The following is a 16,421-nucleotide window of genomic DNA, read 5'->3' as shown; positions in this document are numbered from 1 at the left end:
CCCCCGGAGCAGCCCCGGACAGCGCCCGCGCCGCCGCTCACCCCGGGCTGCTCCGGCCCCGCGCCGCCGGCCCCACTGCTCCCCATGGCGGCCGTGTCCCCTGCGCCCGCGGCGCGGCGCGGCGCGGCGCGGCTCGGCTCGGCTCGGCGCGGCTCCCCCAGCCCCCTCCCGGCCCGCACCCACCTCCCCGTCGGGCCGCTCGGCCGCCGCCATGTCCGCGCGGCCCCGCCCCGGAAGTGCGGCTCTCCCGGGACCACGGGGTGGGGCCGCCGCCGCCATCGCCGCCGCTGTCGCCGCCATGCAGGTGAGGGCCGGGGGAGCGGGGCCGGGCCCGGCCGGGCCGGGGCTGCGGCTGCGGCTGCGGCTGCGGCTGCGGCTGCGGCTGCCTGGGCGGGTGGTGAGCGCGTCCCCGAGCAGCCGGTGCGGTGCTCTGCTGTGCACAGCCCCTTGCTGCTGCACGGCTGTGGGGTGAGCGTGTGTGCGGCTGAGTGCCCCCGACCCGCTTGAATGAAACGTTGTTAATGGGAAAAGAACCTAATTATGAAATGCTGTGAATTTGTGGCATTCGCACTGTCCAAAGAAAAGAGCATTAAAGGCAGGTTGACAGGCTGTAAAGATCCACCTCCTTTGGTTTGTTTGAAAGCGCAGCTGCCTGGCCTCATACAGATGTTCTGGCTGTCCCGCTTGAAAAGAAAGTGAAAACAGCTTGTCCTACTATTCTTCGTTTATAGAGCTTGTTACATTGTCTCTCCTTGTTTCAGCCACTTAGTCATACTAGTCTTTTACTGCTTTTTCACAGTTTGGTTTTTTTTTTCAAGTTTTGTTTTGTTTTGGGTTTGTTTTTTTTTTTTTTGAACTATGAATATTCATCATCCTCGTTGCCTTTATCAGTACATATTCCTACTCTATTCCTTTGCAGTTGGGAGTACAAGAGTGACATGTAGTATTCGAGATGTAAAGGAGGGATGTATTTATGTGGTGACATAATGATGCTCAGTTTCTGTTGCTTTCCTAATAACTCCTGTGGTCGCTTTTACTTCTTTGACTGCCTTTCCAGGATTGGGCAGATGTTTTCATGGGTTACCCTCAGATAATCCTGAGATCTTGTAGAGTTACAACGTTATCAGCTCAGATAACGTCCTTGTATACAGAAAGTCATGGGGTTTTTTCCCCCTTTATTTTGCCAGTCAGGTTTTTTTTTTTCTACTTTGTTTTGCCGCCTGCATTGTTTTACTTTTACCTACTCTAAATTTCACCTTTACCTCTCGGGTTTTGGATTTGGTTTTTTTTGCCTCCATATCAGGAGGTACTTCTGATATGGAGATCAAAAAAAACCATAAGCCCTACCTTTACTACCTTGGGCCAATGTAACATTGCTAACAAACTCCTCAAAGTGTCCTCTTGGAGAGGCACAGCATTCCTTGGAATCGCTGGCCAGTCTTACTGTGTGCTTATTGCACAGTTTGCATCTGCTTCCAGCTCCTGATGGCTTTGGGAAGAGCCTGGGGAAGGAGGCTTGGAGTGCCCTGCTGCTGTGAGAGTGCTCCTTGTGCAATGGGGATTCATTCATCCTCCTGAGGGCTTCTTGGATCAGCACAGGCAGGGGGCCAGGGGAATGGCCGTGGGTGCACAGCCCGGCACCTCTGCAGTAAAACACTGGCTGCCAGCCCAGCCTGTAACACAGGCAGTAGTTAACCTCCTTGCACAAACACAGGGCACACAAACTGTTGCAGGCACATTTCTTCATTGGACAGGAACTGACTAGTCCCATCGCAAGATGAAGGAGAGTGCTTTTATCTCTAGGTGGAACAGCCAGCAGCAATCTGTTCATGAGTCCACTCCATGGACTGGGGATCAAATTTTAATAAGGTTGATTCAGCTGTTTGTTTTAAGGTTGTTAAAGTGAAATGAAGTCCCATCAGTGATTACCGACTTGTCAGAGTACAAATAAAATAGAATAATGTTGTGTTCTCATGAACATGGAAGGTGCCTGATAATCTCTCCATGAAGCTTACAGCCCAGATGACCTGGTGCAGGCCAGTGTATTCAAACAGAGCAACAACAAACCCAATAGCAAGCACGCCAACGGTGTGAGTCACTCTATCTGCTTCTCCAATCGGTATTCCCTTTCTATTATTTGATTGCTGTGTCCCACCCTCCTCATGGATTATTGTACTGTTCTCAATTTACACGAGCAGTTCCTTAGGGCTGGGACTTTAATTATATTTTGCACAACACTGTAGCATGAGTAAGTTAGAGTAGATAAGAGTTTAGAGGGATTTTGCAAGAGTCAAGGACATGCCTTGATGTCTTCAGCAACACATCGCCAGTCTTGACACATTGTCTGTCACCATCCTCCCTCACCTGGAAGGGGATGTCAGTGGGGAAGATTTCTTAAACGATATAATCCCAGCAAAAGGCAGGAGGTGAGGGGTGTGTGTGGATACAGTGCCAGTCTGTCACAGGAGGGCAGTGCCAGGAGGAGCTGCCAGTTTCCTTGGCAGCTGAAAGTGTCACATGGGCAGAAAGTAAAGAATGACACAAACTGGAGTCTTCAGTAGTCCACGGTCCCGATACTCATTTTGCAAAGACTGTTTTGGATGAAGGCATCACAGCACCCACAACTGCTTCAGAAAAGGCTAAGGGAATGCTTACTTTGATCTGGGTTAGCTTAAGTGACTTACAAAGGTGAGCTAGTTTTGATGACTTTGCCTGATCTGGTGAAAAGTAGGTGCAAGTGATGATGTCTTCAGACACTCATCCAGATCTTTAGCAGGACAGCTGGCCAAGCATTTGTCTCAGGCACAAGTCTCTTGCCTAAGTAGTCTGACCCAAGGGAAAGGGATCAGTGTGAAATAATGGGATTTTTATCTCCAATGCCTCTGCTTTCTCTGAAAAGGAGGCTGCCTGTAGGACAGATTGGATCATGGATGCATGGGTGTGGATTCACAATTTCTTTGTTCTCTTCCCTTGTCTGTCTTGCCTTTTTTTAGAGAGAGGAGAAGCAGCTGGAGCTGACCCTGGAGGCACTCATCAGTCAGGTGGCTGACCTGAAGAACTCCTTGGTCAGTTTTATCTACAAGCTGGAGAACGAGTATGATCGACTCACATGGTAAAGTGTCTCACTGTTGATCACTGCCAGAGCTCTTCAGACTTGGCTCAAAGGATTAATTAAAAAACATTAGCTTCTTGTCCATAGGTTTCAATTTTCTTTTCACCTTTGTGCTGGAGGAACCATTACACGTCTTCTGCAAGAAAACCAGTTGAAAACCATTGGCTTCATGCTGTAGAGTAATTAGAGTCACACTAACACCTTTTAATCCAGACATTTTATGGGAACTAGACTTGCATCTGCAGTGAGTAGAAGTTCTCAGATGAAAGACCTTAGAGACCCACATACATTATAAAATGAGGAATGGTTCTTTCTGCATTTCTTGACCTCTTCTGGCTTTTTGTGGCTCTGATATAAACTGAGCTTTTGTGTTTTGCTGATTCTGCTTTACTGCAGTTTGAGAGCCTTGCAAGATGGCATTCTCTTCCTGGAGAATATGGAGCATAGCTTAATAAACTATATGGTAATCTTAGTGTCTGCCACTGCAGCAAAGTTTCACAGACAAGTTAACATTTATAGTTAATGTTGCAGAAGGCAGGAGAGTTGATGAATCCAGCACAGACTAAGCTGGAGAGAACCTCCTTGAAAAGATTATCAGTTGTTTAGCTTCATTGTTTCTCAATCTGGATAGCCAAGCTATAAATGTTGTCTGTCCTGACTGTAGTGCTTTGGAATGAAATTGTTTCTTAGACCTTGCTCCAAAGTTTCACTGGGAGAGGTGGTGAAAGGAAAGTGCTTCTGTGTGTGTTACTGAAATCCCACACAACTGCCACTTTCAGTGGTACTGCTTGTAATGTCCCTGAAGTATTTGCTGCATTTGAGCCTTTTCCAGTTAGGACTGGGGTTTGTCCATACCTCCATATTCAGCCTAGGTTTTACTGCTTACTGTCCGGAGCAGATGATTTGAGGACTGACAGTGTTGTTTCCTCGCTCCTCAGCCATTTGAGTGAAGAAGAGAGAAAAGCCCTATGTGACATCCCCTTTCCATGTTCTATCTTCTTTATTTGCTTTTCCAGGCCTTCAGTTCTGGACAGCTTTGCATTGCTCTCAGGACAGCTGAACACCTTGAATAAAGTGCTAAAGCACGAGAAGACGCCGCTGCTGCGGAACCAGGTGATCATCCCGCTAGTGCTGTCTCCAGACCGCGATGAGGAGATCATGGTAAGACACGTCCCTTGAGTATCAGAAAGGCCAAGAAGTACTTCTGTCTGAGAGCTGCTTTGCTGTGGGGTTTTCACCTACAAACACTTGCACTGGATACACTTTACAGGAGGTGTTGCTGTTAATAAATACCTTGCTGTTACTAAACAGGCACAGTGCAAATTCCTAGACAAGTTGTTGAAACTTCCTAAGGCTCTCCAGATCAGGGCTTTCCCTGTAGCCTTGTTCAGCACCATGGCCTGTGCCCTGGTCTGGAGCTGCCTGGTGCTGGGCTGGAGGGAGAGGCTCTGAGTGAGGTTTGTGCCCCGTTGCAGAGGCAGACAGAGGGGCGTGTGCCAGTGTTCAGCCATGAAGTGGTCCCTGACCACCTTCGAACTAAGCCCGACCCTGAGGTGGAGGAGCAGGAGAAGCAGCTGATCACAGATGCAGCTCGAATCAGCCCTGATGCAGCACAGGTAGGTAAAGAAGGGTTTGATACTTCTGCCTCTTACCCCTAGGGCACGAGATGCCTTTTAACTGCTTCTTCCACCCTTCCATTTGACAGTTTTCTTTTTCTTCTGTGTCCTTTCCTGTCTGAGGTTTCTCGAGCTGACCGTAGCTGAGGTTTGGTTTCCTCCACAGTTTCACAAGGGTATCCAGCTCTCTGGTTGTTCACAGGAGGTGCCCTCCAGCCAGTCAGAGGCGAAGGCTGTCCCATCTCCACAGTGCCCTCCTGCATTAGCACTGGGCACTCTAAGCTCAGCTACCAAAACACTTATATTTGGTTACATGGATCTGGGGAGAGGAAAGCTTATTCATTTGTCTTGCTGATTTGTACTGAGTTGGAGGTATCCTGGCAGTTTCTGACAGTTTTTATTTTGCAGAAACAGATCCAAAGTCTGAACAAAATGTGCTCAAATTTGCTGGAGAAAATCAATAAGGAGGAGCGTGAATCTGAAAGTGGAGGTATGTCACTGAGGTGGAAGTGGGGTGTGGGGTTTAAGCAGCAGATTTGAGAGAGTAGAGGCAAAATAGGTATATTGGAGAACCTGAAGTATGGGAAACACAGTTGAGCAGCACAAATGAAAACACTCCAGAAGATGCAAGATTGGCTGTCCTGGAGCCCCCTAATTTGAGAAGGGAGCCTGTGGGGTGCAATGTGAAGGTCACCCCAGCCCTTTGACACATCCACCTTTGAGGAGGTGATAAGTATCTACCAAGAAGATTTCCCAATCAACTTTAATTAATAAAAATAGCTGTGAAAATGCAGCAGCAGTGAATGAGAAACCCTTTAGCTATGTTCTGAAGGAGTCCCCATGTTGGCAGGCTCTTGTGTGATCCTGTCTAGATAATGGGTGCTTCAGGCTCATGGCCAACCTTTTCTGGTTGTGGTGTTCACTATTCCTGGGAGTGCCACACACTTGTCATAAAGGCAGTGGCATTGTTTTTACTCTCATGTTTGACCCAGGACCTGAGCACAGGTTCTGTCTACTATCTGGGAATAACAGTATAACTGAGCACGTGTGGCAAAAAAACTTGCAGACACCCCTTGCTTATGAGCTTCCAAAAGGAGATGTTGCTATTGTTTTTCTGATTCACAGTGTTACCTGCCATAGGATTCAGCATGCAATAGCCTTTAGTGGCAGCTTCTTAAGGGCATGGAGGGGTTAGGTCACTCTGTCCTCCTTCCACGAGCAGATTTTGCCCTGCTCTCAGTGAAAAAGCTCTTGGATCACCAGTGTCCATTGATTTTGCAGCTTCTTTGACCTTGCTGAGGCTCTTGTAGGACAGCCTGTAAGAAACTCATCTCTATTGCATGCACTAAAGTAGCAGAAAAGTAAATTCAGGACCAGCTATGCTACTTTTTAGACCTGATTGCCGAGTCTAAAAATAACTTCCAAACTAACTTCATTTTTTTACAGGTTTACGACAGAACAAGCAGACCTTCAACCCTGCAGATACCAATGCCCTGGTAGCAGCTGTGGCCTTTGGGAAAGGGCTGTCAAACAGGAGACCCCCGGGCTCTGGGGCATCTGTCCAGTCAGGCCAGCCAGGAGCTGGTGCCATCATTGCAGGTGCTTCAGGCATGCAGCAGGTCCCAATGACAGGTGCACCAGCTCAGCAGCAGCCAATGCTGGCAGGAGTGCAGATGGCACCAGCAGGGCAGCCAGGTAAAGTTCCATATCTGAGATCAGTTGAAACCCAGGGACCAGGAAAGACAAATGCAGATGTAGAGATTCTTCCCCAGTCACCTTTTAGATGTGACTAAGTATGAGGTTCCTTTTGGGCCTTAATGATATGAGTCAGGTTATAATAGAGGAGTAATACCTGTTTAGAATTGGCTCAGAGGGTGAGGTGGATCCCAGCCAACCAGCTTCAACTTCTTAACTTCTTAACTCCCACTGCAATACTGTTTTAATAATAGACTTAGTGAATGAACATAGGAATCAATATGGAGAGAGATCACAGTGTAGTTTTCAGGGATACTGGGGGTTTTCCTGTGAAATTTAAGTTGTGGGTAGGTAATAAAGTGGAAAAGTTTGATGATAATGAGTTATTTAAGGTAAGAAAAGAAAGTTTTCTGTAAAAAGGTAGAAGGATTTCCTGTACAAAGTGACTTTGCTTAACAGCAGTAGATGACACTTGCATTGAATATAAAGTGAAATACATAGGCATAGAAATTTGACTACACATCCAGCACCTGGACTCTAACCTAGTTGCTTGTATTTGTGAAATACATCCATGATAGAAGAGTTCTGTAAAGACAATAATTGGGTATTCAGATGGGGCAGAAATGCAAGCCAAATGCTAGGAATTTTTAGAAAAGGAACAGAGAAACAGGATATCTTTAGGCTATTCTGTAAATCCATTGGGTACCCACATCTGCAATATTATGGGCAGTTCTGATATCTCCTGTGCTAGTGGGCATAGCTTTGGGCTAGGGAGAAGAAACTGGAAGCATATAAAATCCCAAATTATATACAGCAGGCAAATGAGGAATGATTTGCCTCATTTGCAGGAGGCCTCATTTGCCTCCCATGATACAGGAGGATTGCTGAAAATGCACCAATCAAAATGTGGGCTTGTAGATTTAGAATGAAAGGGAGATACTTTTCTGAATACTAAATAATTACACTGTAGAGCACATTGCCTAGTGTGTGATAGGCAGATAATGTTTATATGAGATGGAAAAAGAAGTAAAGAAATAGACTTCTGGATGAAAAATTAGTCAACATCTAATCCTGAGGATACCAGCTCTGATTCCTTGGCCCTGAGGCACAATGTTAGAAGCAGAATAGGTATTCTGCAGGGATATCACTGCAGGCTTGCCCTATTCTGGTATTCCTACTTAAAAATCCTCTGCTGTCAGGAATGGGGTTGGCCTGGGGGACCTGCAGGCTAACCCTGTATTGTCAGAATGTTTATGTTAATTGCAGTTTAGGATATCCTATATCCTAATTGATGTTTTCTTGCCTGTATATAATGATTGTTGTTCAGATGGGTACTTGAGCAACAGTATTGATCCTAAGTTAAATATGTATTTATGTAAGAGTTAGAAAGTAATTTCCACTGTAATTTGGTAACAAGGAAGACCTCCTGTGATTCCTGGCTGAATACCCAGAGATACTGTATCCAGGCTGGGCAGACAGTCACTTCTGCAGGCCTAGCAGAGTGCGCTGGTAAGGAGAGCACTTGGCCAGCCTGTGTGATGGGGACAGTACCTCTTGATGAGGGCAGCTACAGTGGGCTTGGGCAAAGTCAGTCTCACTATTCTGCTTTTGATAGTGTCCACAGCTGAGGCTGAAAAAATTTATCTTTACCACAGTTGCTTTTTAGGGATTTTAAGCCAGAGTTTGGTTTGATACCATTTGGTCCAGGAGTCATTAATTTTTGCAGCTCCTGATTGAATTACAGTTTTGATTTCTACAACACCTATGGCAGTATGTCCCACAGCTTTATCACATTTTGCTTAAAATCTTTTTGATGTTTGAATATTTTCCTTGATAATTTTATTGCATTTTTCTTTTTTTACCCATGTTGTGAGAAATGGTGAATAATCATTCCTCAGTTACCTCCTGCATACTAGTTTTCATGTTTTGGAAATCTGTCATGTCTCCTTCCTTTACCTATTTTTAGGTGTTTTTCCCTTAGCTAAGTCCTGTTCTCCTTAATATGACTTTATGTGAAAATTATAACTTGGATCATCCTTTTCACTCTTACATGCACTTTTTCTGGTTGCTCTCAAGACTGGGAACACCACAACCACTCACAGTGTCTCAGATGTGGGTTAACCATACAGTTTGGTTCACTGTTGCTTTTAGGGTGATATCTAACAGTATTTGTCTCCTGATTGTTAGTATCTATCAGTTACTGTTAGATGTCTATCAGTCCATTCATTGCTGGCAGTGACCCACTATGGATATGTTTGAGAAAGTTTAATAATCTTTATTGGTTTAGGCTTTTGCTTATCAAATCTTTTCTCATCCTGATGCACTATAATTTTAACTTTCAGAAGTTATTATTTTTTTTCTGGTTCAGTTTGAAGACACTGAAGGAGTGTTTTTTGAATATCCCTCTGTGCTGCTCTTTAATCATTGTTTATTTTTCAGATCATCTCAGTTTTGTCTAACACTCTTCACTTACTGTAAGCTGCTAGTAAGATGTCTTTGAACACACTCCCATGTGAGATTGGTATCAGCAGAGAGTAATAATGCCCAAGAGGTGGATGTGGCTACAAGAAATTACGAAATCTGAGAGAGGCTTAGTAATTTATATATACATCCTGACTATAAATAATGCTACAGGGAAAGGGCTACTGAGACCCTCTGAAACGGAACTGGACACAGTCTGGGTTCTTCTGTGTGTGCTGCTGCCAGCAACTTCTATGAGACTAAGTCTAACACATCTGGCAGGAGCCTCCTGACAAAGAGAAAGATTACTGAGGATGAAAAAAGAATAGAATTGAATGGGATAGCAGGGGGACACAGGAATTGTCAAGGAGATTTGTCAGTAGAGAAAGATGCCAATTTGTGCAAGAGATTGATTGGGTAGGTCAGAAGCTGGAAGGTTCTGTAGCAAATGAGCCTGGAGTGGAACTGAAAAAGCCTTGACAGAGTTGTTGTGAGTCTTGTGTGCTCCTGAGCAAATGTCCTGTCATATTACTGATTTTGTACTGCTTTTTCCTTTTTCTCTCTGCAGGAAAAATGCCGAGTGGCATAAAAACAAATATAAAATCTGCCTCAATGCATCCGTATCAGAGATGAGCTGAGATGAACCAGACCCAGGGAACAGACACATTTGTTACTGCTGCAGGCACCCCACCTGGATTCCTTCTAGGACTTCCAAGTCCCTTCACATATCCACACACCATATTTGGGAAGACAGGGTTTATAAGGCCCTTCCCTGGATTTTATTTAGTGCTGGGTGGCTTGTGTGGAGCTGCTGCTGGCCGTGTCTCCTGGACACAAGTACTTCTCTGTTCAGCCAGAGCAGAGGACTTTGCTTCTGGTATGGATGCCATCTTCTCCAGGTCTGTTCTGGAGGATCACTACCCTTTCCTGACAGAGACCCTGAAGAGCTGCACAGAGCTCATTGTTTCTGCTTGTTCACTTGGTATGTGCTTTCTTTACTTGGTCTTGTTTAATAAAGACCTTGTTATACTCACTGTGAGACACTGTGTCCATCTCTTGGCTCATAAGGACTCTTATTTCCCTTTGGGTGAGGCTACAGAGCAGCTCCAGTCTAAACCACACTGAAAATGTTGGAGGCCAAGTGCTAGAGCTGCAGGTCTGTGTGTAAAGAGGTGTAGCAGAGTAAGTCAGCAGGGTACAAACATAAGCAGCAAACATCTTGTGCATCAAAAACCAATTATGGCTCTACCCCAGGAAGCAAAATACTGGGAAGGACTATTTCAAGGCCCACAGTAAGAAGAGACAGCACTTGAGGAACAGAAGCACAGAGCTTTTGTATTCTGATGCTGCAGCAAATCCCAGCTGGATCTGATTTCACTTCCGTGCTTCTCAGCTTCTGTTTTCTATAAAGTTTATTAGCTGCTTCAGGATTCATCTATCTCTTCAGAAAGGTATTTCACTTCAGAAAGGTATTCCAACGTGAGCAGGACTGTGACACTTCTGGATGGGCCAGGTTGTGAAGTCTGGCCCATTTCTCTTTGGAACTGGGCACTGTGAAGCCATCCCTGTTCTACTCTATGCCCTTGAGCTGTAACATATAATCTCCCTAATGAGAGATTCCCGTGAGACAAAAGGGTGGGGCACATGCCCATGGAGCCTGTCAGTACATATAGCACTATCCTAAAGGACAAATGTCCTGCCTATGGTTGCTCTTGCATGGACTTCCTTCTGACTTGTGTTGAAAGCCAGCAGTGTGTTTTACTCAATAGCATCTGTCAGCAATCTTCGGGTGAGGAAATCTCCACTCAGCAGATACAGCCTGCAGCTGCTCCTGCACTGCTTGCCTCTGAGCTAATCAGATCCAGTTTATTTGTGGAGGCTGTGAGCTGTTCTCCCAAAACAAAACCGTCCACAAAGCTGTGACTAGGGCAGTTATTGACCCATTTTGACATGCTGGCCCTTGAAAAGCACTGAGCTGGGAAGTAGAAAGTTGAGCTGGAAGCATAAACAGCTTATACAATAGCAAAGCTGCTCCACTACAAATGAGTCCGTCTGCAGTGGCAGCATCCCAGCCAGACTGCTGGAATTGCTTTTTGCTCCTAATGAATGTGGAGGTCCTGGCTCTCTGGGATGCCACTGACTGCTGCAGGGAACTGGTGTGGAGGCAGGTTACTGGTTCCAGTGTGAGTGGTTTGTGCAAAACCAAGCCTGGCAGCCGGGGAATTGGAGCCTGCAGGGCTATTCCTGTGGCGTAATGAGAACCATGGGGATGGCTGTTCCCTGCTCTGTCTCATGTCCTTGCTTCGGTTGGAAAGGAAGGCAGAATACTGTATGTATCAGAACCTTGGCACTCATCATTCTTGAAGCCTCAGCTCTAGGATTCTGCTTTGCTTTGTCCCCTCAGACTGGCTTCCTTATAAAGCTAAAATGCCTCAGTGCCAGAGCTCAGGGCCAGCAGCTGCCTGGAGCGATTCGGGCAGCCCAGGACACAGGCTGGGCATGGCTGCCTGCTGCCCACGCTAGCCCGAGTAACACGCCTCCCAAAACCGCCTCCAGTGGGGCAGGCCAGACCTTTCACACAATTGGACTGCAGGAAGGGAAACACAGGCAGGTTTTTTTCCGTAGATTATAAAGCAGGGAGGCTGGCCAGGCTCCCAGGCTCCCAGCGTAACTTCCTGCATGACACAGGCTGCCTCAAATTAGTTCTTGTGTAAATTAGAGCACTGTTGTTAGGAAAACAGTTGATTTTAAACTGGTGTGTCCCTGCTACAGTGGCTGGTAGGTTGTTCTAGAAACTATTTTTCTTGTTTCACCTTAGACTGAAGCTGCATTTCTTTAATTCCCTTCAAGTCAGTGGATCTTCTCAGGAAGGAACTGAGCCTCTGAGTTGTTAGTACCAGAGGAGTCAGATATTATGATTGAGCTTTCCTGATCCTTTTTTAAGACAGACTGAACTGATGAAAGTCCTTTTGCTTTAAGGCATATTTTCCATTTCTTGACTCACATCCAAATCTTATGCATCTGTATCCCTTGGGACGCTGGACCAGGACATGCTATTCTAATTGTGGGAATGGGAATTTCAGATGTAGAGCAACTTTAACCTTTTATCCAGTCGCTGCTAGTGTTTGAATGTTTAAACAGGGAACAGGAACAAGCCTTTTACCCATAAAGTCACTGTGGAATTCATGGTCCACTGCTTGTCACTGTGGTCTGCATGTCCAACAGGGATTCACTGTTCCCAGTGCACTGTGTCAGAATAAAAGTGTGACCTTCTGGGTCAGGGCAAAGGCTCAGGCTGTGTCCTACTGTTGCAGCAGCCAAGTGGGTGATTGGGAAGCACACTTCCTGTGAGCATGGGATGTGCTGCCATTCTGAACTCTTGTGGTTTTTTCCCCTGCCTTATCCAATCCCTTTTGAACTCATCTCTTCCAAGCAGGATAATTTTGGCAGGGAGGAAGCTCAGCCCTGGCATGGCAGGTGCTGCTGGGCTGTCTGGGCTCCAGTTCAGGTGCAGGAGAGTGATGGAAGACAGGCACAGGTTTGTTCTGGCCCCCCAAACCTCCCGTCAGTACCCGTAACCAGCTTTACCCTGCTGCAAACACGTGCTCAGTACCTGCTCCCAGAGAGGAGCAGCTCCTCTCCTGCCTCACACTTGGCCAGGCCACCCATGAGCTGGTTCCTTGACTGCACACACTGCTGTACCAGCTCTCTGATACTGAAGATGTACAGTGCCAAAAAATTTATCATGTTAGTCTGACAGACTTATTGTCTGTAATCCTTGTTGATTGGTATTTACATTTCTCTGCTTTAAGTCTTTATCAATATGATCACATATTTTTTGGTCATTATTTTCCATAGGATGTCTGTTGAATAGACACACCTGTTTACTAGGCCATCCTGTTTACTTTTTTAATATGCTGGCATAACATCAACTTGCTTCTTCTCTGGAGCTTCTCCAGGTTTCCTTGTGTTACTGGATCTCAGCATTAATAGTTTGGATGTTTAAAAATGGATGTTATTTTTTTAGATGCAGGATACCCAGACTGAAGAGTTTTCAACATTTGCCTTATGCAACTGTTTTTTAACATCCTCCTGAGTTACTGTTAGAGTGGAAAGTGTTTCACCCTCCTGACAGGAATGCTTCATCGAGCCTTCTCCCAAATGCAGGAGAGAGATATTTATTGCCTTTCCTTCCTGCCCAGCTACCCACAGGCCCACTGTTCCCAGTCTGTATCACACATGCAGCCATGCTGGGTCGTGCCCACAGCCTGTCCTGCTGCTGCCCTGGGCTGCATCATCCCTGGGAGACATGAAGCTCAGAGTGGTGCCACCACTTCCCTGCACCTCTCTGCATCCAGTGATCAGCACGACAAACACCTGCTGCTTGTTTGTTCTCTTGTCCCGTCCCCAAGCAGCAATGTTCACACAGATGTTTTCTGTTTAAACAAGCAAAACATAACATTTTGTTTGTTTTTTTAACTTACAGATCTTTTAAGTGGATGTCATTAAGCCTTTATAGTGGAAGTGAAGTGTGTGAGGTGTGAGGGAAGAAGCAACTGAAAAGATAGGGGGACAGAGGAGTGAGGGGAACTTTTCAGATCCATACCACAGGTAAGGCAAGGTTTTGGTGTGCGCTGCAGGGTTGGTTTCCATCCTCCTGCTAGGATAGGATCTTTCTGCCAGAAACATCTAGGACCAAAGAAGAAGTCTTGTGGTGGTTGGGTTGAGAAAGCCAGAGCACTTTTTATGCTAAGAAGCAAGATAATGGGGTGAGTGCTGCCAAAGGGTGTTCAGCCAAGTTTTTAATCTGCATTGTTTCCAAAGCAGCTTCACCTGCAGCTGACTGAGGAGAGACAAGCACATGGAAACAGCAGCAGAAGATGCATTTTAACTGACCTGTGAAAAGCTCAGAGACTGCTTGGAAGTCAAAGGCACAACCATAGGGTAAGTGGTCAAGTGGTGGAAGCAACTCCCCCGTCTGGGTCTTTGCTTTTCCCCAGGCTCCCTGCATGAGCTTGGTGGCCCCAGGAGAGGCAGAGCCTGTCTGTGTGACAGCTGGTGCCTACGAATGAATACACAGCTGTTTTCAAAAAATCCCATGGATCTCCTCCTTCCACACAAGGGCAATAAATCTTCAACTGTCTTAGACATAAAATGTTACCACTTTGTACCTCACAGAGATGCTGTGGTGGTAAAAGCTCGTGCTCAAGAAATGGGATGTTTGGATGTGTTTGTAATACATGCCATAAAAATAGTTCAAGCTGATGTGATTCCACAGTTTATTTATTGTTCCTATGATATTGCAGCTCTCTGGCTGGATCCAGGAACACTGCCTTGGTGGAAACCTGCACTTAGAAATTAATGAAAACCTCCTGCAGTTTCCCTAGGGGTAACCCTGTACATAAGTGTAATGCAAAGCATGCTGTCTGGCTCCTCTGAAGGAGAAGCCTTTGTCCTTTTTATTTTTTGGTGTGTGTTTTTTAAAAAAAGGAAATCACTGCATGTATATTTCTGACTGAGATGCATATTTTCTAAAGTCAGGGGTTCAAGAGCTGTAGTTCCTGCAGCAGCTATCTTATCACTGCTGCTCAGATTCTGTCATTGATTTACCTGCTGATTCTAAGCCTTCTCCCTTTGCTACCATTGTGTCCAAGCAGTTTCTGCACTGAAATAGCAGTGGGTGCTAAGTCCAGCCTGGTATGGCAGCTGCTTTCCTCTGAGTAAAGGCTGTGCCCCAGGGTACTTTTGCATGAAGTTTTTTATTTGCTGGCCATGCATTGGGGTAAAGGCCATGCTTTGGGGCATTGCTGTCTGTGAGTGTTATTTCAAAGCTGCAGCATTTCCCAGGATGTTCCTCTTTTGAAGGCAGACCTGCCCCCTCTATGCCTGTTTGCCAGGTGGCTTTGGTGGGAGGTGTCTGTCTCCCACTGCCACGTGCCAGTCTTGGGCTCTGCCCACCTTGGCCTGCAGCACAGAGGTGTGCTGCTCCCACGGGAATTTGCCTTTGAAACGTGCAGCGGATGTTTATGTGGAGTTTATTTTTGGTACTGAAGTCGGGGTCCTGCTGTGTGATATGAGAGACAGCTCTTGTCTCCTGCTCTGCTGCAGCAGTGTGGCGGGACTTCAAAGCACTGCCCCAAGAGCCTGTGGCAGTAGATAGTACAGGAACGGTTTGCATCCCCCTGAGAAACATGTTCTGCATGAGTGGGATTGTGGAACCAATTTTGGCTGTCTTGTTTTTGTGTATTTAGGCTCTCAAGGACATCACAGCAGTAGAAACAGCATCAATCATCATCTTCATCATCATCGTTGTCATGATGGCACAGCCTGTTTTGCTCTGTCAGCAGAACAATGCATCAGGTTGTGACTTGATTTCACATGGGGATGTGCGGGAGCTCCCACGTGTGCAGCCCCCCGCAGCTGGCAGGGAGCCGGGCAGCCCCGGGGCCGCGGCGGGAGGAGCCGGGCAGTCCTGGCTGCGGAAGCCCCACTGCAGCTGCTGGGGAAGTAATGACTCACAGAATGCTTCTGTGGGTGCAACCACCATTCCTCTTAAATGTTGGGATTCACTCACACAGGGAGTAAAACCAATAGGAAATTACAGGAGTGTTCCAACCCACGTTTTGAGCACGCAGCTCCCTCTCCCTTTGCCTCTGTGTCCTGTGCTCTCTGGTATGTCTTGCTGGAGCTCAGGTGTAAGATGCTTGTCCCCTCACACACATTCAGGGAGGCCATCAACAATACTTTTTGGAGAGATGAGTATACACCTGTTACTGGGAGAACCAGTGCAGCCCCTTGCCATGGGAGCTGCCCTACTCCTACTCTCCCCTTTCCCTGTGCCCCTTGGACCTGCCAGGCAGGTGCAGTGGGCCATGGCAGACCTGCCACAAGTTTTCTTATCCCTCAATTTCCTTTTTCTCCCTACCTACTTTGGGTCTCACGGCATGTACTTGTGCTGCTGACTGTGTCAGTGGACAACCTCAGAAGCAGAGAAGATGCCAGGCAGGCCAGAGAGGAGAGTATCCCCTGCCAGCCTGCAGCCCAGACAGGCAGGCAAAGCCCAGCCCTGGCTGGAGCTAAACATGGCCTCATTTCATGGCAAAACAATTCCTCTTTGTGCAGCCTGTTCTCCCAGAACAATCCTCTGCTCTGACAATATCCTTCTATGGCTTAGTCCCTGTGGAGTGACCAGCAGTGTGCTCAGCCTGACGCCTTGCAGCTCACACCCCACTGCCCCATGGCCGAGGTGCAGCACCTGCAACCCCTGCCCTGGGCAGCCTCTGCTGAGACTCTGTGGCTACTTAAGGTCAAGGCAAAATCTTCTCAGGAAAGTCCCCAGCACAGCCTGAAGCACTTGGGGGGGTCTTTTCTTCTACCTTTGGTCACTCCATGGAGCTGCATGGCACCGCTGTTCCACAAGTTAGGAGGACAGCCCTGGAACACAGCTGTGGAGCGTGACATATGGGTGTCGAGTCACCAAATCTGACTGTGATTCCCACTGCCCGAGTGAAGAAGTCACCCAGCTTCACCAAGCTGCT

The 16,421-nt window shown here is 46.8% G+C and overlaps 2 protein-coding genes across 6 annotated transcripts in view; one reads left to right on the top strand and one right to left on the bottom strand.

Annotated features, from left to right (window-relative positions):
- The window catches only part of SZT2 (SZT2 subunit of KICSTOR complex), a 55,807-nt gene extending 55,574 nt beyond the window's left edge, over positions 1-233 (bottom strand). For all 5 annotated transcript variants that reach the window (XM_071436501.1, XM_071436504.1, XM_071436503.1 and 2 more), the window contains exon 1: positions 184-233. In XM_071436501.1, coding sequence (XP_071292602.1) covers positions 184-213 — 30 coding nt within the window. In that variant the 5' untranslated portion in view covers positions 214-233. The remainder of the gene's footprint in view (positions 1-183) is intronic.
- Positions 205-9,922, top strand: MED8 (mediator complex subunit 8). Its single transcript, XM_071436509.1, has 7 exons — positions 205-304; positions 2,994-3,112; positions 4,129-4,273; positions 4,588-4,728; positions 5,137-5,218; positions 6,175-6,423; positions 9,452-9,922. Exons 1-7 carry the CDS (start codon positions 212-214, stop codon positions 9,514-9,516), a joined length of 894 nt encoding a protein of 297 aa, XP_071292610.1. The 5' UTR covers positions 205-211; the 3' UTR covers positions 9,517-9,922.
- Positions 9,923-16,421: the final 6,499 nt, after the last annotated feature.

Source organism: Agelaius tricolor, unplaced genomic scaffold, assembly GCF_023055355.1.
Source record: "Agelaius tricolor isolate 1412-34295 unplaced genomic scaffold, bAgeTri1.0.p SCAF_11, whole genome shotgun sequence".
NCBI lineage: Eukaryota > Metazoa > Chordata > Aves > Passeriformes > Icteridae > Agelaius > Agelaius tricolor.
The sequence above is the reverse complement of the archived record's forward strand: the minus strand, read 5'-3'. Positions and strand labels throughout refer to the sequence as shown.

Bases quoted from the DNA above. Each gene is read 5' to 3' on its own strand.
- MED8 (XM_071436509.1), top strand. From the start codon at position 212: ATGTCCGCGCGGCCCCGCCCCGGAAGTGCGGCTCTCCCGGGACCACGG. The intron at 305-2,993 runs GTGAGGGCCGGG...GCCTTTTTTTAG, and splicing joins CCGCTGTCGCCGCCATGCAG to AGAGAGGAGAAGCAGCTGGA. The intron at 5,219-6,174 runs GTATGTCACTGA...ATTTTTTTACAG, and splicing joins GCGTGAATCTGAAAGTGGAG to GTTTACGACAGAACAAGCAG.